The following is a 21,628-nucleotide window of genomic DNA, read 5'->3' as shown; positions in this document are numbered from 1 at the left end:
TAATCCGTGGTCTAGTGGATAGAGTGCTTGCTTAGCAGCCTAGAGATCCCGGTCTCAAATCCACTTATCACCAAAAGTTTTTGACCAGGTCACTACCGTGTTATATGATGGGTACGTTAAACCTTCGGTTCTGGCTGGAGCTAGTCTGTTATAGGAATAACGATAAGTTGATTATCATCTATTTTTTGTTATTGTTGTCAAGAATTGAAGTTACAGTTCTAAGGCTCATTGGCGGATTAAATTATATAATAATTATTCAGGCGAGATGGGACCTTCACACGAGGGATTCCCCACCAACAAAATCCATACAAATTTGCTTTTACTAATGATGAACTCAATACTGTATCTCCAGTTTCTTGAATCTACATTGAGCACTTACGTTGTATAACATTACTTTGCATAAAATTATGTGCATTCTTTCTTTACTTGTATTTTGAGAATACTATCCAATACTGTTCAATTCAATCCAGTTTTCAATGTTATTCCTCTCAAATTATCTTGAGTAATCTTTTAGTAAAAGAATGTGTATTTCTGTTCTTTAGAATACTATTCAATACAATTAAGTATTGTTTTTAAATATTTATTGCGGGTGAAGCCCACATGAGTTTTTTGCTTGTGCGTGGGTAATGGGAAGTGCATTTGTGTATTGATAAGATGATCAAACGTCCATGCCATCGGCGGGATTCAAACCCACGAACCAGGTGGTGTTAGCAGACCAAAGTTTGCTGCACTCCTTACCACTTACAACCCGGCTGACCAATTCAGTTCTCTCTCAAATATTATTTTTATCTCGAGTAATTTTTGAGTAAAAGAATGTGTATTTCTTTCTTTTCTTGTTATTTTGAGAATACTATCCAATGCAATGTGATTGAATTCAGCTCTCAATGTTATCTCTCTCTCAGACTATTTGGCTGGCCAATGTTATTTCTCTCAAAGTATCTCGATTCTCATGAGATGTTGCATGCTGCTAGAGTTTGTGACTGCCGGAATATTGTATAAACGATTTGTTGGATGAATTAATAGGTGTTATCTTTGTTATTTTGAGAACTATCCAATACAATCAGATTGAATTCATTCCCCAATGTGGTTTCTCTCAAACAATCTACAGATTACAAATATATAAATGTTATCTCTCTCTCAAACTATTTGGCTGCTCAGTGTTATTTCTCTATGTTGCTTTCTAGGTGGGATCCGAACTGCTCTCAGCGCTGGCCCTTGACACAGGTGAAGCAGTCAGCTGTTGGGAGGAGCGTTTGCAGAGCGGCAGGAGCAGCAATGCGCATGCGTGGGGCGTATGTGTGGAGGCGCACGGCGCATGCGCACTGTGCTCGCTGAGCATGCGCACTCCGCAACTGTCAGACGGCCGGCTACGTGCGTTCCGGTGTGAACACGTCTTCCATCTGGTCTGTCTCAAGGCCGCCAAACGGGCGCTTGTCTGTCCTATCTGCTCATAGGTGAGTCTAATAAATACATAAATACGAGTAATTCCCACATAACAGTGACGGGGAACAGTGAAAATATAATTTACATGAGTTCTAATGGGATTATTCATACTCACTCAGTCGGGCTGAGTGGAAATAGTCTAATTAGAATTCGTAGGAACTATTATTTCATTGTTCACTGTCACTTTTGTGTGAGAATCCAGCATTAATCTGAAGACTTTACACCAGATTTCAAACAGAACATACTATAGTGATATTGACTCACTACTGTCAGCATTAGTTGAATGGGGTCTATTTACCACATTCCACATTACAACATTGATATTGTAAAACTCATTTCTTTATCAAAATACAGTAATATAGAATATAAAATAGAAATATATAATACTAGCCGTCAGGCTCGCTTCGCTCGCCATATCCGTCTAGCCAGGGGGGCTCCGCCCCCTGGACCCCCGACTGGATCGTCCAAAAATAAGATCAGCGGGCTCGCTTCGCTCGCCTGAATTTTTCATTTGAGCATGCTTCATTCCATCAGAAAGTCGAAGTACTGAGAAAACGCAGAAAAGCTGAGAAAAACGCTGATTTTGGGTGTATCTTTGATGAAATATTAAAGTCACCTCATCACAAAATTTTTTGCTAAACCTCTGTACCAAATTTGAACATTTCCTGTCTATTACTTGATGAAAGATCTGAGAAAACGCAAAAACGCTAATTTTGGGCGTATCTTCGGCGTTATTTCAAATTCCTTCCAACACAACATTATTACACCCCAGCTGAGCTTCTGTAGTAAATTTTAACAACTTCTGTTCATTTGTTCACGATAAATCTGAGAAAAAGCAAAAAAATGCTGGAAAAACGCTAATTTTGGGCTTATCTTTGACGTTATTGCAAATTCCTTCTAACACAACATTATTACACCCTAGCTGAGCTTCTGTACTAAAGTTGAACATTTTCTGTTAATTTGTTCTCGATAAAGCTGAGAAAACGATAAAAAACGCTGGAAAAACGCAGATATTGGGCGTATCTTTGGAATGTTTTCCAAATCAGTTCTCATTGCGCCTTTAAAGGGCCAACTGAACATACCTACCAAATTTGAACGTTTTTGGTCCGGTAGATTTTTAGTTCTGCGAGTGAGTGAGTCAGTCAGTGAGTGAGTGCCATTTAGCTTATATATATATAGATGAAATACAGGGATTTCGTCTTTTCTAGAGAACAACTACTTGTTGTTCCAACAATGTTCTTGATCTGGCCTAATGGCATTAAGTTAATAGATAAGTTAATTAGAAAACTGAATAGTAACTACATCGTTGTAGTTGTGGTACCTAAATAGCAAAATAATTTCTGAATTTCAGATTGGCACACATCAAACCCGATGCTTGCAAGCTCATTCTTCTAACGGGTAAACTTGTATTTCTGTTGATTTTTTTTTTTAATTTTTGTTGTTTAAAATATCAATTATTCTATCAACAAGCAAATATTGTAAAAATAGACTTTCTACCAAGTACTTTCCAATGGCACAGCCATTTAAATCAAAACAAGTCCTTTCTTACTCTCAGCTCAAAGGAAAATCATCAACTCTGGAAATTCTATAATCACATGATGATAGTTTTATTCTAATATGATAAATATATGTCCAGCCTAGACCTATTCTAGAAATCTTGATGAACGTTGTTGAGTGTATTTTATAATAAAACTCCTAAACCCTTTTCAAGACGTTCTAGAAAAAGTCAATTCTTCAAGAAGAGATAATATTTTCTAGGAAATTCTAGATCTTGAAATTCTAGGATGAAAGCCATAGCCATGATGTAAATTATTCTATGAACATCTATGGTTTTTCTCTCATTTATTTCGAAGACAGAACCAGCGATTATTGAAATATAACAATAAATTTTAAGAAAATCGGAACAAACTTCCAATTCTATAGCTGATAATTTATGAAATTATAACTCAAACCCAACATGATTTTTCAAAGCGTATGAATATTCAAATAAGTTTATCTAAAATTATTGGTCAAATTTTCTGGTTCAAGTAAGACTGTAAACTGGCAATCATAATTATAAATGGAAGCTTTTTGACATTCCTTCAGTTTGAAATGTGGAACATACTAATTCAAATTTTGGGAAGCTTCTAAAACTTATTTTGACAGCAAGTTACTTTTCAAATCTCTAAACTAAGTATACGGTTGTTATTGAACTGAGCATTAAAAACTGAGCATACATTTCACAAAGAACATTTCCGTGGTTGATGATTTTAAAAGAGAGATGATAGGATTTGATAATTATTGGACAAAATTTGCTGTCATTTCTCTATGCATCCAATGTATAGGTAATCTTCGTTTAAAATCCTGTAGCCTATTATTTCCATTCAAATGAACTAGTGGTACGGTTTTTATACATTTAAAAATGATTAAGAAAATGAATTATGTTGGAAACAAAGATTTCTTTTTCAAATTAATGTTATAACGTTTTTCATTGAAAGTTATTATTTAACTATTCATAGAAGCATTCCTAATTTTATTAGCTTTTCCTTCTTTGAATTCAATTCTCCTCTATCTATTGGATGAAGCAAACAAATACAATATTCATAAATTAATAAGAAACTATTGTCCAAAATTTCTAATTTTGTGCAAAATAAACTGTCAATTTTTTCAAAATGACAACAATTTCTGTCCAATTCTTGAACAAAATATTTCATTTAATTTTTTTGTGGGTTTTCAACCCCCTAGTCTTTACCTGAAAACTCTTTAATGGAGGTTCAGGGTTCCTATAATGTTACAATCAATCCTATATCTATACTATATGCATGTTCTTGTAGTTTAAGAACATTTTATCTAATTTTGACTAGATAATTCGCATGATACGAGAGGGAACAGTATTTTAGTCTGAAATGAATGTAAACTTATCGCTCAGAAGTTATGCGTGTGTGTGGAATATCTGTCAGTTGTTTGATGAGTGTGAACCATCCCTTTAATGTACAGTTTTTGTAGAAATAATTCATTAATCAAATAGTTCAGAGGTGTATTCAATTATTGATCTTAGCAAATATTATCCAATTCCCCGCCTGCAGAATGATATTTATTTTTTCTGTTATGAACAATCATTTTCTAAAACCTAATAATTCCTTGAGATTAAAAACCATTTGCTTCCTGGTAACTTGTTGGAAATTAGATTCTGAATCTTGAATGTATTCAATCTTCAACTTATTATTTAAATAGGAAATGAAATAAATAGGAAATCCCGCTTTTTACGGAGGAAATAGAGTTTTCTATGTATCCGTTGTCACATAAAAGCCTTTTTCACCATCCCTAGTAGTATTGAAGTAGTAATGAATTCAACATTCTCTCCATTTTCAAAAATGTCTGCTTTTATCTTATAATTGAACAGGAAGTTTATCAACCCTTCCAACTATTCTTTTTATTCAAGTTGAGAAATGATAGGGTAGAACTTTCTCTTATATACAATATTTATAATTACTTATATCCTACATCAATACTAACTTATAATTCCCAATCATTTTATTGTAAGTTGTAAATATTAGTGAAGATGATATCAAGTGATACTTGGACCACATTAATTATGTAACAACTAGTCTTTAGAAAATCCTAGTGATACGATGGTATGATGTAAGATTCATTTACATGCAGTTTTGATAAAGAAATGCATTCTCTCTTCTAATCCTTTTGTCATGATACTTATGATTTCAAACATAATTATTATTGAAACGTAATCTAAACCCTCCTCTACCCATCTGTACTTTTTTCTTCTCTATTAGATCTCTCCCTTAGAATAAAAATTAATAATTATGGTATTTTTCCATGTCTACCATGGAAAAACTATCATCAGTAACGGTTGATATTGATTTAGACATTTATTCAATTTAATTCATATCACATTCATAAATAATAACCAATAAATAGTCCACGTTTCACTTGAAATCCTTTTGTTAAGTACATTTATTCAATAATTATAAATAAATTTCAATATTTAAAATAACTTGCAAAACCAATCACCAAACGCCTAACTTTTAAGTACATTGATGATCTCATTGGTGCATTGGCTACCATACTTCCTCTCTCTTCCAATATGATTTTTTAATCTCTATCCTTCATTGTTAATCTTGTCATCATAATATTTATCCAATTCATTCCAGCTTTTAGCTAATATTCACACAATGTTAAGACAAAACACAATTCTCATTTTATAAAAAAACTGGATGTTAAAAATATAAATTTATTAACTGGATGAAAAATATAAATTCAAAAACTGGCAATGCTTTCTTGAAAAAGGATATAGGCCTAATACAGGTTTCTTTTTCATGAATTGGAGTTTCTTGTGTGAATCAGGCTAGTTGATATTGAAATTATCAAGATCAACATCAAATGAAATATATGATTGTTGTCTCCTTGTGCCTTTCATTATTGTAGGTTTCAGAATGTGAATTATTTGGTCCTCGTTGATAGTGGCGGTATCTTGGACCTGAGGAAAAATAAATTTGTTCTCATATCTTTTACTTTTCCGCATACATGACACTGAGATTCCACTTTTTCCAATACTTAGAATTTTCCCTACATAGTTTGCTTCTTTTTCCACCCCATCAAAAGGAAATTTCACAAGAACATGATCCCCTTCCCTTGGTTCCCGTTTGATTTCCTCGGTTGGTGTTGGAGTTCTTGATAAAGAGAGTTCCATTTCATCAGATTTGTCTTCAAATTCCATAACTTCGTCTTTTTCCTCCTCTGATGATGATGTGAAAGCTTCTGAATTTCTTTTTTTCTTTCTCATTTGTCGGCCCACCTGTTTGTTATTTTTCTGGGTTCTCTTTTTTTCCAATTCTTCTTCCTTCTCTTTCTTCCTTTGAAGTCTCCTGGCCTTGTTTTCCTCTTTGATAATCTTCATACGTTTTTGCTTCTCCCAATAATCCTTCCATGCTCCAGCCCCTACAGCATCCGGAAGTTTCAGCTTCTTTCTAAGTTTGCCTCCCTTTTTTACAGGAGACTCAGTGGGCCATAGTAAGCAGTCACCAAAGGCTGGACTGATTGTTTCACTCAAAAGTTTATTTGATGTGGGTGTGACACATTGATTAGCTTGAGTAGGTGAGATTGATTTGGTGTTGCAAGGTTCCTCAGTTGTCATATTATTCATACTAATATCCAATACAAAAGATTCGCCTTCATCTTGTAAAAAGTCTACTATTCTGATAAGATCGGGATCGCTGCTATTTACTGATAAGTTAGGATTATTTTCTTCAGGTGTATCAGTGTCATCCAATTGAGATGCATCTTGTAAATAGCTGAATCCTGTTGAATCCTTGTTGTTGGATAATACATTGAGATTGTTTGAGGCGGAGAGTACAGGAGCTCCTTGTGTCAAATTGGAAGAGTTGGATGTTGATTGGCTTAGAGTTGGCTTTTCAAAATTGTCTGGGTCAGGATCTCTATTCAGCTCTTCTTGAGGCAAGACAGAGTGGTGACTGCAAGATGGAGCATCAAGACTTTTTGTAATTGCATTTGTAGTAGGCCTACAATTATTGTTGTTGTCAGAGCTGGAGCACTCAATCGTCTGAGATTTTTCTTGTTGCATAATATAGTTCTTTATCTTCTTCCATACATAAAATAATTCCTTAGCAGAATCATCTCCTTGCCATTCTTCACCACTGTTGCGGAACTCTCGAATTCGAGAAGAGGATGACATTGATTCTAAAAACAATAGATGTTCAGTCTTGAACTGACATGGTTTTTCAACCACTCTGGAACTATGGCTCAAGCATTTGTTGAAGTCAATATTATCTTTATTGAATGGATAAATTCCACACTTTCGAAATCCTTTCTGTAAAATTTCAATTGTAGCTGCTTGAAGAGCATCTTCTACCAATGGCGCAAAATTAGCTTTAGTTACTATTCTATTGCCTGTTTTTTTCTGCCAGTCTGAAACAATCTTCTTCCAACGACATTTTATTGGTCGAAAAACAGACACATCAGCTGGCTGCAATATATGGGTAGCATTTGGCAGCAATGAGTACAAAATTATATTATTATCTTTGCAGAGTGTTGCAACTTCATAGCTGATATGAGATTTGTGACCATCAATCAAGTACAAAATTGGAAAAGTGCAATTCATATTTCTCAAAAATGGCAGAAGACTGTTGGCAACATATCCGTAAAATACTTGAGAAGTCATCCACCCAGTTTTGGATTTCCCTAATGACCAGTTAGGATTGACATTATGACTTATATCAGCTGGTATTCTTTCATATGGGAGAACAATGCAAGGAGGTGCCATGTCTCCAGCTGCATTAAATGTAACCATAACAGTTATACACTCTTTGTTACTGCCTCGCACTTCGTATAAGTCTTTAAACCCTTTAGGCCCTATCACTAGAGATGTTACAGGGTTTGTTTGAAACCCTGATTCATCCCCATTTAAGATTCTCTTGGGGTCGTCAAGCAAATCAGTATTCCCTGTTACCTCAATGATGTACTGCTTCAAGTCATCATGCCATTTCCTAATGGATTTTTCTGTAACCAATGATCGTCCAATTCCAAGAGCTTCAGGCTTTCGAAGTGAAATATCTGGATGTCGTTTGAAGAAGAGATCAATCCATTTTCTTCCAGGCCTTCCTTCATTGAATGGGTTTTGTCTACCATCTTTCTTCATGATCTCCTCTACAGCATCAAGAAGCTGCCGTGGCTCAACTGGAATCCCTTTTTTAGCCATTGCTTTCAGCCATAAACATAGAAGCTCCTCCTCCTGTGAAATAAAAACAAAGATTAGATTCTCATTGAGGACAGAAAATCCACTAGTCACTCATTTACTCTTCCAGCTAATCCAAATAGAATATTAATCTTATCTATATTGATTGAACATCTATTTTTAATCAATATAGATAATATATCCTAGCCTATAAAATGGATTTTGATCATGGAATTGTCATTTAAGAGAAGTGACTTGTTAATATATTAATCTTATTACTACACATGAACTTGAAAAGAAACTCAAAGTTTAATATAATAATGTAGTAGCCTAATAGGCCTGATTATAAACCATATCAGTTGTTTAATAATAGGCTATGAGTCACCCTTGAAAATCAGCTAACTCCTAAGCCCTGTGTCCACATTCAAATTTTTTATCAAATTCCTTCAAATAAAAGAGCTTCAAATCCTTTCTTTTAAATTCTTTTAGTCTTAAAAGAGATTTGAAGGAATTTGAAGAAAAATTTGAACGTGGGCTTAAGACATGACACCTAGACACTGAGCTGCCAGTTCTATTTGAAGCCCTACAATGGCTATAACTATAGGTAAGAGAGAGAATAGGCCTATCATCCCCCAAAATATAATATGACTACTGGTACTGTACCCAAATTCTGGTATTATTTTGCATTTTAGGGGTTGCAGAAATAGTTTTTGGGCATTTGAATTTATCTAGGCCTAAATCATTTTATCTTACTATTAGGTACATTTTTGAAAATGTGTTAGCCTCTACTAGGACAGGCGTTTTTTAATCATCAGATGTTTTCTATCCAAAATAAGCAATATGCTTTATCTTGAGTTGCTTATAGGCTTAATTTAGATTATGATTAATTAACAATAGGTTTTATAAGAAGAAGTTCTAAGATAAATTATGACTTGAAAAAGTAGTAGGCTTAATTTCTATACAGCAACAACACTCAAAATATTACAAATGATTTTCACTTACATTTTGTGTTAAAATCGTTGGAGGCCCTTTTCTAGCATCCAATGAACTCCTTTCTTTCAATTTATCCATCATGGTTGCGTGGGGTATGTTATATTTTCTTTCTGTCTCTCGAATTCTGGCACCATTCCGTATCTCATTGATGGCATTTGCAACATCATCACGAGTATATTTTTTGGGCATCTGAAAACAATAATATTTTGATAATAGATTGAATGAACCAGTACCCGACCAGCATCTTGTACCAATAACCAACCAGTGGTCGGATATTGGAACCAAGCTATATAATAAAGCCATAATGGAACCATTATGTTTTCTATATCAAATACAGTACAATAACAGCAACAGAGAAAGAAGTACAGTCATACCCAATACCCGACCAGTTGGTCGGTAACTGGCAAACCCCCAACATTATGGTTCCAGTAGCCGACCATGTCATTTTTTTCATTAAATATGCAAATAAATTGAAACTTGTAATGCCAATTGAAAGCCCTTGTTTTTCTCAATGTAAAAACGTTACCACGCCGTAAAATTATTAGAAATAACAGATTTATGGTAGAATGAAAGAGCTGCTTACCTTCCACGCTCCTAAATCCTTTCACCGCTCAGTAGCCATCTTGCCAGTAGTACCAACTACAAAAACATTCTGCGGCTACAAAACTGGTGGGAAAATTCGGGAGGCATTTTCAAATTCTTTTAAAAACCCTAAAGAAATAGGAAAAAATTAAAAATATGCGAATTTCAATTAGAATCTCTTAAAATCACATTATTTTCAAAAACGGCTAAATTGATCCATATGAAACTTTCAGGACATGAAGTTGGTGACCTTGTGATGACATCTGATCAGTTGTTCTATCATATTTCGTAAACATAATCGCAAATTGACTCAGTTAACAATGGCGAGCCCGCTTGAGAATTGCACCGTGGATGAACAGCGACGTGCCGTGATCAGATTTGATTGTCTGTCGTTTTGACTCTGGCTCATAGTGGTGGATCCATGTTTCATCATACATTACAATTTAAAAAAATATATATAAAGGTGCGTACAGACTCTCGCTCTGCTCCGCAACCGAACGTCACTCCAGCAGAGCGATTGATGATCGACCGGCGAGCAAGAGTCGTTCGACCGGGGAACGCGAGAAGATCTAACATCTTCCGTAACGTTCATGATGGGTGCGTGGGCGGAGCGACTGTGGTTCGATGGTGGTACGAGGGAGGAGCGTGCTCGGTGCTGGTTGGAAGCGCGAATATGTGTACGCAGCTTTAAGTCGCATACCGATTTTTCAATTTTTTACTGATTTGAAGCCTGGTTTCTTTGTGAGTGTCCGTGAGTTGTCTAGGCACCCATCTGTCTTCTGCAGCTTGTTGTAAATAATGTTATGGACATTTCCAACACTTATGTTTACTTTTTCACTTATAAATTCATTAGTGATACGCCTATTGTCACGAATTAACGAATAAATTCGAGATTCGAGAGTGGAAGTCCCAACTTTGATTGATCACACACTGCGTTGATTGTTACAAACTTTTGTACGGCTATTTTGAAACTGTTCTACCCATTTGTAAACATTTAAACTATACAAACAATGGTCTCCGTACACTTTTAACATTATTTTGTGGACTCAACTACTTTTCTCACCTTCTGCGTCTAAAAATCTGATCACAGGACGTTGTTCGACCACGGTGCTATTCTCAAGCGGATTCGCCATTGTTAACTGTGTCAATTTGCTATTATGTTTTTACGAAATACGGTGGAACAACTGATCAGATGTCATCGCAAGGTTGCCAACTTAATGTCCTGAAAGTCTTATATGGATCAATTCAGCCGTTTTTAAAAATTAGTAATTTTTCTTATTGAATGACCCTCGTATTCAATCAATTTTCAAAAATTTCTTAGGCCCGGTTGCACAGAAGCCGATTAAATTTTAATCGCAATTAATTTTAATTTTACGAGTACCAATCAGAGAAGGCATTTTTGAAAAGACGGCTTTACTGATTGTTTCTCGTGGAATTTATCACGATTAAAATTTAACCGGCTTTTGTGCAACCGGCACTTAGAGATTTAAACCTGGCTTCCTATTTCTAAATCGTCAAAACTTGTATCAATCTAACTCATTTTGTAGTATCTATTTAATTTTGTAGTAAGAACTTCCATAGAGAAAATATATCATCTTAATATAAATCTTATGCTATATTTTCTCTGTAGTATTATACTCATGGCATTACATTCTATTTTTTACCTCATAGTGAACTCAATCTTACCTACGTTTGAATGATTATGAGTGTAATAATCCGTTCGAAGTGTGCATGTGTTAGTGTGTGAGAATTGAAATCTATTTACTCCAGTGACATAATAAAAGAAAAATACTAACAATGATATTTTGTACAGAAAGTATAAACTGAAAATCAGACATAGTATTTGTTTGATAATAATAGTAGACCATTATATGGAATGGAGTTTGAATAAAATTATTTTAATGTTGTTGTAATTATAATGTATATTGATTGTTGATAATGTATAAGTAGCGTAGATTACGCGCTTTTCTTCAATCTACCCTGTGAAAGCAATATTTTATCCTGTTCATATAATATTATCAACTTTTCTAATGAAACATTATATACTATTCATTATATACATTATATATTATTCAAAGTACAGTATTTCAAATAATCATTGTAGCCTAATCCAACATGAGTTTTTTTATAATTTAAAGTGAACCAATTATTATATAATAAGTTACAACATATACACTGGGAAGTTTTGATGAAATTTCATAATTTTCAAAAATCAATTACGGTACCATAAATAAGAGTCATACGATCAGTCTACACCACTATTTGGTACAGATTTTCAACCAGACTCTTACTTCAGGATTTCAATGATAATTTAATTTCTTCTGAACCGTTTATTATCTCACTCTTTCTCTTGCATATTGCTGATATACGTATGTAAAAGCATTTACCATTTTTCAATTTTCATTGAAATTTTCGACTTCAAATTATTCGAGTAGGCAGACCTATATACTTTCAAACACATCCAAATTTCTGTCATTATTTTTGACTTTCTCAATAAATTTTCCCAATTGCAAATTGCAATTTAGAGGATTGGTTCAACATATTTCAAGACTATAGATTTCCTATCTAATACAAGAAAATCTATCATTTGTTGCAGTATTACATATTAGCATAATATTCACTGTATCACCAATCTTTTATGTGTACCGGTCTACTACCGTACTTGACCATTTCTTCATAAATTCCTCAAATTTATTAATACTTTTCTTTAAATACATTATGTTAATATTATTACAGACATTTGTAGTATTCAGATGATTCTCATACAAATTCTAATTTGTTCTGTTTGAATGGTTACAACATTTTTATAAAATCCTCTATCAATTTGAAGCCATGTATTGTTCGATTCTGTCTGTATTCTTTTCAAGCTTGAGTACACATATTCATTATCCAAGACTATTCGTAATATTCTAATATTTTTATAAGCATATATTTCATTCAGATTTCATTATTTTATAAATATACAATAACTATCATTATTATCGTTACTAATATTATATTATACAGTAGATGTTTTCATAATATTATTATCATTAATATGTAATATGAATTATTCTAAATAATAGCTAAGTGTTATTACATTCTGTCTTCTATCCTTTACTGGCTGGCCAGTAAATTTTGTAAATACATTTCAAAATTGTGCTGTGTTTTTTAAATATATGTGTTGTTGAATTTAATGATACTTGATTAGGTTTAGTAGTAATATTTTTAATGAAAGTAAGAAATGTTAATTCTAGTCTAGTTATTTGATAAGAGTATTCTTGAAATTGATTGTTCAACTAGTATATCTAATGATTATGGTGCACATTTAAAAAACTATTCAATATATTTAAGTTGTACTCAAATCCACTACAATATTATTTATTTATCAGTTTCATTTATTTATCACTTGAAAGATCCTACAAAAATCTTGAAATTTCAACTATTTGCATCATACATCATTATTTAAAACTATTTCAATTATGGAACTCAGTGTTAATGATTCAGATTATTCTTGTATGATAATTTGATTTTTATTTAATTCATGTTAACTCTCAATTAATACACTGCAATGTATCATTTAATAATGTATATAGTGATCAATTTCTAAGAGAAATAATTTAATATTATTTTTATCTTGAATTGTTTCCAATTTAAATCCTATCATAGAAAATAATATTCGATGAAGCAATAGTTTAATGATGTTAACATTTCCCTTGATTGACCTGTATACTATTCAACTGTATGATATGAAAAGTCAATGGTAAAATCAGGACTGGTTGTGATATGATGTTGTTATTAATGTAATTAACAAATTCAATAATAAACTGCAATAAAAAATATAAATTTGCAATAATTTTGAAAATTACTCAATACTTTCCACTGCAATAAAAAGCGTACTTAAAAATCGCTTAACGCTTATATTGAACATTGGGAAATTGTTATTTTATGAACGTTCTAACAATTAATGAATATATGAAATTCCTAATTTTATCCTGCTCAATTTCTTCTTGAAGTGGTGCTGTATATATTTTATACTGAAGTGTGTCTTAAAAATTGTCGGCATGTATATTTTCTATAATGCACAATTTTTTGACAATCAATACTATTGGGTTTTCACCTTCTTTGTTTCTATTGTGTGTCGATAGTTATTCAACAAACCTACAAAATTCCTCTAATTTCAAAGTCACGTGATTGATGAACCCAATCAAAATTATTTCTTATAATGAAAATAAACATTTTGTTCTACCAAATTATGCATATTATCTCTGTGTTCTCCAATTAGAAAGAAGTCCAGATAACTAGATTAAAATTTGTGGAAATTACAATAATTTTATTTTATATTTTCAATAATATTATTTACATATGTTGATATATTAAACATACATTTAACAAATTCATTCTTGTATTAATATAAAATTTATTTTTCACACCTTAAATGGAATTAAACCACAACTTTGATTCCAATGATTAATTTTTTGACTTTTTTATTCAAAACTATGAAGCAATTATAAAGCATTTATTGGACTTGGAAGTATAGCTGAAAATAGAGAAGCTCTGGTTGATTTAAAAGACTTGAAATATAAATCATGTTGAGATCAAACTGAATGTGTTTCATAAGTACTCATGAGAACTTATTTGAGTATTTATATGTTCTTGTGTAATTCTTCTCTATAATTCTCAATCTTTCAATTAAAAATATGCAATAATTCATTATTGGTAATATTTACGAATAAGTAGTTGACTTCTAATGATGTGGATTCAAAACATATTCAAACACGTAATAGTGATTGAGTGTCTGCATGAACTGTATGTTTCAATAAACACTGTAAATATCTTTAAATCTATCAAAGAAAATATCGAAAGAATCAACTTTTAAAAATCATGAACTTGCAATATTTTTGTAGATTTGTTGAGTATAATAAACTATGGTAGTGATATTGTCAGATAACTAGAGTAACTCAAATCTCAATGTACCTTTGTTCCTTGTAAATTCTAACAATGATGCAAACTTAAAAATTTGAGTATCCTTACTTCAAGCTTCTATTGAAATAAAACGATTCGTTACTTGACATTGAACTTATTGAAGCTCATGTATGTATTTAGTAAAATAATTTATTGTTATATCACTGATAATCTTTACAGTTGAATGTGAATAAACTGTAAACACGCTTGAAAGCAATATGAAATTCTAAATTATTATAGAGAATGTTTTCAGTTAATTTATGGCTCTTTTTAAACTATCAACCAGTTTTCCAGTATTCATAGAACTTGCGTATCAATATTTTATAAGTAGTATGAAATAATCAAATAATATTGCTGTACCACATCTTGTACAATACATTCCCATTTTTCATTCAAACTTCATTTGCAATTGTCTGTTGAAACTGATATTAAAGTCAAATATCAAAGCATATTATTGCAGATTGAACGGCTGTGTTATAGAAAATCGAAAATGATAATTAATTAGTAACAAGTTCTGTGGAATTCATGAATATATACTGTTAAATTATTGTACTTATGTTGAATATTGTGTTAAATACTTAATAAAAATATTATTTATGTATGAGTTGTTTCCTTTCTGTGTGATTTTGCCTCCGGCAAAATAATATTTTAGTAAAGAATCTTATAGAATAAGCATATTATGTTTTCTCTATGCTAGAGAAAGCAGTCAATTCTCTATGTTAGAGAATTAACAACTGTACTCTCCATAATTATCTGAAACTAGAAAACATTTCTGGAAACTGTTTAGAGAAAGATTTGTGACAGATTAAACTAAACCTCTTTCAGGATTTTCTAATTTTTCAAATCTCCAGGTACTAATTATATTACTGGATCTAAATGAAAAATATTCCCCAAAAATTGATTTAACAAATTGTTAATTACCGACAGAAAGGTTTCAGATGCTGATTCATATATTTGTGAAGTGAAATCTACTTTAAACGGTCAGCATTGTTACAATGGGAATCGTTGATGTAGTCTATAAGGGATGCTGCCAGAATATTAAGTAAATCTTCATTTATAGATTATGTATTGAATGATTGATACTTCTAACCCTATTATTAGATAAGAATTACAGCTCATGAGTTCATTGAGATATTTATTTAATTATATTAAAAATGATGATTCGTTTTCTGGGTTCAACTTGACATGATTTCAATTCGTTTAGTTATCATTAATTTAATTTGAATCTTTATTAGAAAAAAATCCAACTACACAACTTATATCCAGACATTTTACCTTTTTCAAATTCCAACAACAAGAAGACGAGAGAAATAATAATTTATTCATCATTATGTCAATAATTATAATAATCCATATTTTTCTCAATTTTTGTCTTTTGTAATATTCATGAAATTAAATTGCTTCTGAAAGCTTGTCTAGAGAAGCTATTGAAGATGATAGTTCACCTAGGTATATACTTGATAATATCTAGACTGATCTTTTCATTATTTTTGGCTTTGGCAATTCATAATCAGACCTGTAAACCTTTTTCAAATTCCAACAACAAGAAGACGAGAGAAATAATAATTTATTAATCATATCATATGTCAAATATAATAATCCATATTTTGCTCAATTTCTGTCTTTTGTGATACTCATGAAATTAAATTTCTTCTCAAAGCTTGTCTAGAGAAGCTATTGAAGTTCACCTAGGTATATCCTTGATAATATCTAGTCTGATCTTTCCATTACTTTTGGCTTCGGCAATTCATAATCAGATCAGCAAGTCCTGAGCTTCTTTCAAGGAACCGGCAGTTCTATCTATACACTATTATTTTTTTAACGTATCATAAACTGCTCACTCATTTTCATAATCATATTCATTATCATCGTCATCGTCATCTTGATCCTCATTTCTGTCAACATATCCCTTATCTACTTCAGAGGTGGAATTGCCTTTTTTGGATGCTGTTTTGCATAGTGGTGTGGTCTGGCAGGGTGGATCTGTTTCCATTTCTTCATCAGCACTCTCAGTGTTGGAAGAACAAGGGGTTGTACAGGGATCTGGAGCTGCAGGAGTAGTGCAAGGAGCTTCAGTAGTTTCACATGGAGCTTCAGTCGGTTCTTCACAAGGAGGTACAGTTGTTTCACTTGGTTCTTCAGAGGCTTTACAAGGATCTACAGTAGTTTCAGTTGTGTCACATGGTTCTTCAGTAATTTTACAAGGATTTACAGTAGTTTCACATGGTTCTTCAGTAGTTTTACAAGGATCTACAGTTGTTTCACAAGGAGCTTCAGTAGTGTCACATGGAGCTTCAGTGGTTTTACAAGGATCTTCAGATGTTTCACAAGGAGGCTCAGTAGTGTCACATGGAGCTTTAGTAGTTTCACAAGGAGGTGCAGTTGTTCCACATGGTTCCTCAGTACTTTTACAAGAATCTTCAGTTGTTTCACAAACCTTTTCAGTAGTGCCACAGGGCGATTTTTTTGTGTCAATTTCATCCTCTTCAGGTTCACACGGACCTTCTGGCTCATTATTGCCTTTTCCATCGTCCTCCAAAGGGTCACATACATCGTCATCATCATTACTTTCTGTTGACTTACATGGAGTTTCTGTTGTGGAACATTCCTTTGGAGTTTGTGACTTACAAACTGTCTTTGTGCTTTTTTCACAAGTATCTGCATACTCGTCATCATCATTGTCATCATCATCACCTTCACACCTGTCTTCTTTCAAGCTTGCACTATCTTGCTTTTTGCCTGTTAGATGTCCACTCGTTGGATGTTTACTCAGTGCTGGACCAGATTTCCTTGAACTAGGGATTGAAGCATCCTTGATTTCCTTCTGAGGAACGGAAGTTAGAGTTGTTGAACTAGTGTTTGATTGTCCATCTTTTGTCTCAGAAGTTTTCTTGCTATTCTCCTTTTGTCCATTATTTGATGACTCTGTTGATAGAAGTGTGGTCTTGTCAAAGAAATTTGCATTTTCCAAGGCATTTCCTGATTTTTTCTCTTTTGATGGGTTTGTTTCCTTTTCTTGCTTGATCAGTTTTTGAGTTGTTACATCAAATTTGTTCTCTGATGTCATCTTTGAGGTAGTTGTGTTCAATTTGTTACTTGACTCTGTTGCGTTTTTGTTCACATGCTTTACGTCCTGTTTAACACTGCGGGAACTCAAAATCTTTGGGGCATTTGCTTTTGAAGCAGATTTATTTTTTATCAAATATTTATCCTTGTTGAATTGACAGGGGGAAACACTCAGTTTCACCTTGACCATCTTTTTACCTGCTATACTTGATTTATTTTTGTTATCATTTTTCTTCATATTATGTACCTTCATGGTTTTTGTTGTGGTTTCATATGGGTAGAATCCTTCAAGTTTATCTTCTTTCCCCTTTAATCCCTTCTTGCTGGTGTTGAAAGGCGGTTTGTTCTTTGATGGACTTTTCTTTCCATGAATGAACAATTTTGAACTGAATAAACCACCACTATTTCCTTCAGAATCAAGAACTGAGGATGGAGAAGTTGTTTTCAGAAGACCATTTCTATTGTATGATGAAACTATTTTCCCTTTTGCACTATTCACCTTTTTGTGTCTGTTTTTGTGACTCAATCTCATAGGATGTCTTGAGACAGCATTGTGTGATTTTTGTTTCTTTACTAATTTTTTGTCCATGCTTGATTGATCACTAACAAAATTTGACTCTGAATCATCAGCTTTAAAATTCACTGATGATAGCTTCAGTGTTTTGACACCATCTATTGACTCCATGATTGACTCTCCAGAAGGATCCTGAATCAATTTGGCTTCATTGACATTGTTAGAACTTGAAACATCAACCTCTGTTTCTACAGAATCCTTCAAATAATCTAGCAATGGTGATTTGGGATCCTCGTTATTTGAAACAAGATTTTTATCTTTGTTTCTGTAATCATTCACACTTGAGGAAGATTTCGAATTGTTTTTTTCATTAGTATCTGGGATTTTTTCATCATTTTTGAAATCCAAGTCCTTTAAAAGTATACCTCCTCCATTGTCAATTGATGGAATTGGTTGTGACTGTTCACTAAAACTATCATCCATCTTCAGGGGAAAAACATTTTCCAATGTTTTCTTTATCAGGCCTTTCATTTTCTTTTTAAATCTATGCACTTCATTTCTCTTATGTTTATTGGTTGGTTTAGAATCTGAATCAAGATTCTCATCTGAAACACTTTTTTGGTCCAAAGCTCCATCATTGCTGGATAATAAATCATTAGCAGAATTCTGAGATTCTTGTAAAGAAACACTCTGATTTTTATCAAATTCCTCACTAACTTTGGGATCTTCCAATCTTGTTCCATCCAACTCTGAGATATCACTGTCAATTATTTCACACTCTCCATCTGCAGAACTATCTTCTAGGATGTTCACTTCTCTTTTCCTATTGTTGCTTCCCGATACCTGACTCAGTTCACCAGAATTTTCTTGAAGTGTGAGGAGAGATGCGTTTAAAGTGTCTCCAACTTTCAGAACAAAGTTTTCTTGAAAGCTAGAACTTGGACTCGGATTCTCCATTAAATTCCCAGATTCCTGTAAAATGGACTCGCCACTTTCAGCATTGATCATGTTGACATCTCCCTGTGATCCTTTATCTTGTTTATCTACAGACTGCTCATTTTTTCGGTAGGCCTTTCCTGGGTTTGTCTTGATCTACGATCATTGATCACATTATTCAACATTGACCCTTTGTTCTCTGCCAAATATTCCTCATCATCGCTAATGATGTTTGATGATTGATCATCATCTACTATTGACTTATCAGATGCCATAGAGCTCATCAGCCAATTATCATCATTGTCATCATTACTGCTCCTTTTTTCCTGGAAATTTGAGCTCAAATCACTTCCTACACTATTAGCATCCTTTCTTATCGCTGCCTGCTGATTACCCTCAACAATGTCTCTGAACGTCAGTGCATTGTTCAAGTTTTCTTCATGACGTCGAAATTTACTAAAACTATTCTCTGAACCAAACGGTCTTTCATAATAATCTTGACTTTCTCCACATCCAAAGAGTTTGGTCACTTTGTGACTGAGTTCCCCTAAATAACTCCTCCCTGCAGGTTGATAAAATGGCGCAAAATTTGATGCTACTCTCTCACCTCCATCGTTCTCATCCAATGATGAATCACCGAGAATTTTCTCGAAATTTCCTTCACCCAAATCTTCTTCATAACCTGTTCCACCGTCTAAATTCTCTTCTCTTCTTCCCAACTTGTAAGGGTTGAAATCACTTCCTTGATTTCTCCCAAATGTGGAATAACCATCCACCCGTTCTATATTTCTTTTAACCAACTTAGTAATGTTTCCATTTAAGGGATTTTCCATCAAGCTCTGATTTTCTCCAAGTGTGATCCCATTTATAGGTTCCACATTCGATGTATTTTCCACAATGTTTTGATTTCCCCCAAGTGTTGATTCAACATCACTCCTGACCAACGTATTATTCTCATTCAAAGAATTTTCTACATTTTTAGCACTTCCTTCAAGTTGTTGTAAGCTTACCAGTTTCTCAGTTTGTATATCACTGATTTCTAAATTTTGTGAGAAGTTACTGGAAATATTCGCTTTTTCTTCCAAGGATGGCGCAGTTTTCTGTGTTGACCAGCTAATCTCATTTGTGCCACATCTGCAGATTTGGAGGAAGTTACCTGTAAAATTTGTACAATTATAAAATGATGAATCTGCGCTTAAAATATAATCAAATCTTCCACTAAGCTATTGTTTCACTAAACTATGATCACTATGACTAGGCCTTTATCACTAAACATTCATTTATCACTAATTCATTTTTTTAAATATTATTCTCCACTGATGTAAAAAATCATTTATTAGCCTTTCACACTTTAAAAAAATGTTTTGTAATCACATGAACTGTAGTATTAACTTGTAGCAATAATTGACTTTTCTTTAATTTTGAAAACTTACCATATAAAAAAGACTATAGCAAAATAAGTTTGAACTTATTTGAACTCAAGTATTCTATCCGGTAAAATTTGTTGATATAAAGTTTGAAAATCTTATTTCAAATTTGATGATTTTCATAGTATGTTATTCAAAAATTGAAATGTTCTTTAATATTTCACATGAACTGCTACCTATATTTACCAAGTAGCATTATGTTGTTGTCAGTGGGAAAATAATTTATCCTGAATGTTTTTCCATAATATAAATTATTATATTTATGTAAAAAGGTATCATACTAGTTTGAGATACACATTATTAAGGCGAATCAAAATAAATGTTGGTTTAACATAATTTGTGGAGTTTTCCAATTATGTGGAACGGACAACATCTCTTTCATTCCACCTTAATATGAAGAAATTTCACATCTCTGGTTCTAGTGTAAATTTTGATTATTCTTTATAGAACGTTTTAAGGAGTTCCAGGACACTAATACATCAAAACTCTCATTCAAATTACCAAAACGTTATCACCATCATTTATTTTCTAAAAAGATACTTGCATATTGAGCTTCATACTTGATGTTACTTTACTTGAATGACTACTTTAGGCTACTTACCAAATAGAAGGCCTATCCAAATTACAAGCATTATACTGGGTAAAAAGCTTTAAAATTCACATATTTTTTGAAAAATTTTTGTTTCATATTTTGAATTAATTGTACACATTCGAAAAAACATTGAGATTAGACTTTATATCATTCACCATACTTGAAAAAATTACAGATGTCACATATGGTTCGGGAAAAGATTGATTGGGTAAGCTATTTAGAAAAAGAACACATTTCTTGGTACTGCAGCTGAAAGTTTTTTATTTTATTACAAAAATCTGTTACGGTACATCGAGTTTTGTAATTATTTTCAATGTACCTAGAATACATTGATTATTGATTCTTTATATATCTAGGTACATTTATTATTTTGTGACTTTTATTGAAGAAAACTGATGCACATACACTAAACTTTACATGATCATTTTATTGTTTATTCTTTG

At 32.7% G+C, this 21,628-nt stretch overlaps 3 protein-coding genes across 4 annotated transcripts in view; 1 reads left to right on the top strand and 2 right to left on the bottom strand.

The window, feature by feature from the left end:
- Positions 1-21,628, top strand: part of LOC111054705 — a 38,766-nt gene that overhangs the window by 16,836 nt on the left and 302 nt on the right. Inside the window, exons 7-8 of one of the 2 annotated variants that reach the window (XM_022341779.2) lie at positions 1,185-1,454; positions 2,795-5,177. In XM_022341779.2, the coding sequence (XP_022197471.2) occupies positions 1,185-1,454 (270 nt within the window). In that variant the 3' untranslated portion in view covers positions 2,795-5,177. Of the gene's footprint in view, positions 1-1,184; positions 1,455-2,794; positions 5,178-21,628 lie in introns of those variants that run through there. The other variant, XM_039439238.1, reaches the window with a different exon arrangement.
- On the bottom strand, positions 5,602-9,384 carry LOC120353876. Its single transcript, XM_039439240.1, has 2 exons — positions 9,134-9,384; positions 5,602-8,188 (listed from the first exon to the last, which is right to left on the bottom strand). The coding sequence occupies exons 1-2, from the start codon at positions 9,311-9,313 to the stop codon at positions 5,786-5,788; spliced, it is 2,583 nt and encodes an 860-aa protein (XP_039295174.1). The 5' UTR covers positions 9,314-9,384; the 3' UTR covers positions 5,602-5,785.
- LOC111054704 (flocculation protein FLO11) lies at positions 15,778-21,384 on the bottom strand. The gene is made up of 2 exons (XM_039439239.1): positions 21,195-21,384; positions 15,778-20,322 (listed from the first exon to the last, which is right to left on the bottom strand). The coding sequence occupies exon 2, from the start codon at positions 19,236-19,238 to the stop codon at positions 16,488-16,490; it is 2,751 nt and encodes a 916-aa protein (XP_039295173.1). The 5' UTR covers positions 19,239-20,322; positions 21,195-21,384; the 3' UTR covers positions 15,778-16,487.

This window comes from Nilaparvata lugens, chromosome 12 (genome assembly GCF_014356525.2).
Source record: "Nilaparvata lugens isolate BPH chromosome 12, ASM1435652v1, whole genome shotgun sequence".
In the NCBI taxonomy this organism is placed as follows: Eukaryota; Metazoa; Arthropoda; class Insecta; order Hemiptera; family Delphacidae; genus Nilaparvata; species Nilaparvata lugens.
Note: the sequence above shows the minus strand (reverse complement) of the source record. Positions and strands in the feature narration are given on the sequence as shown.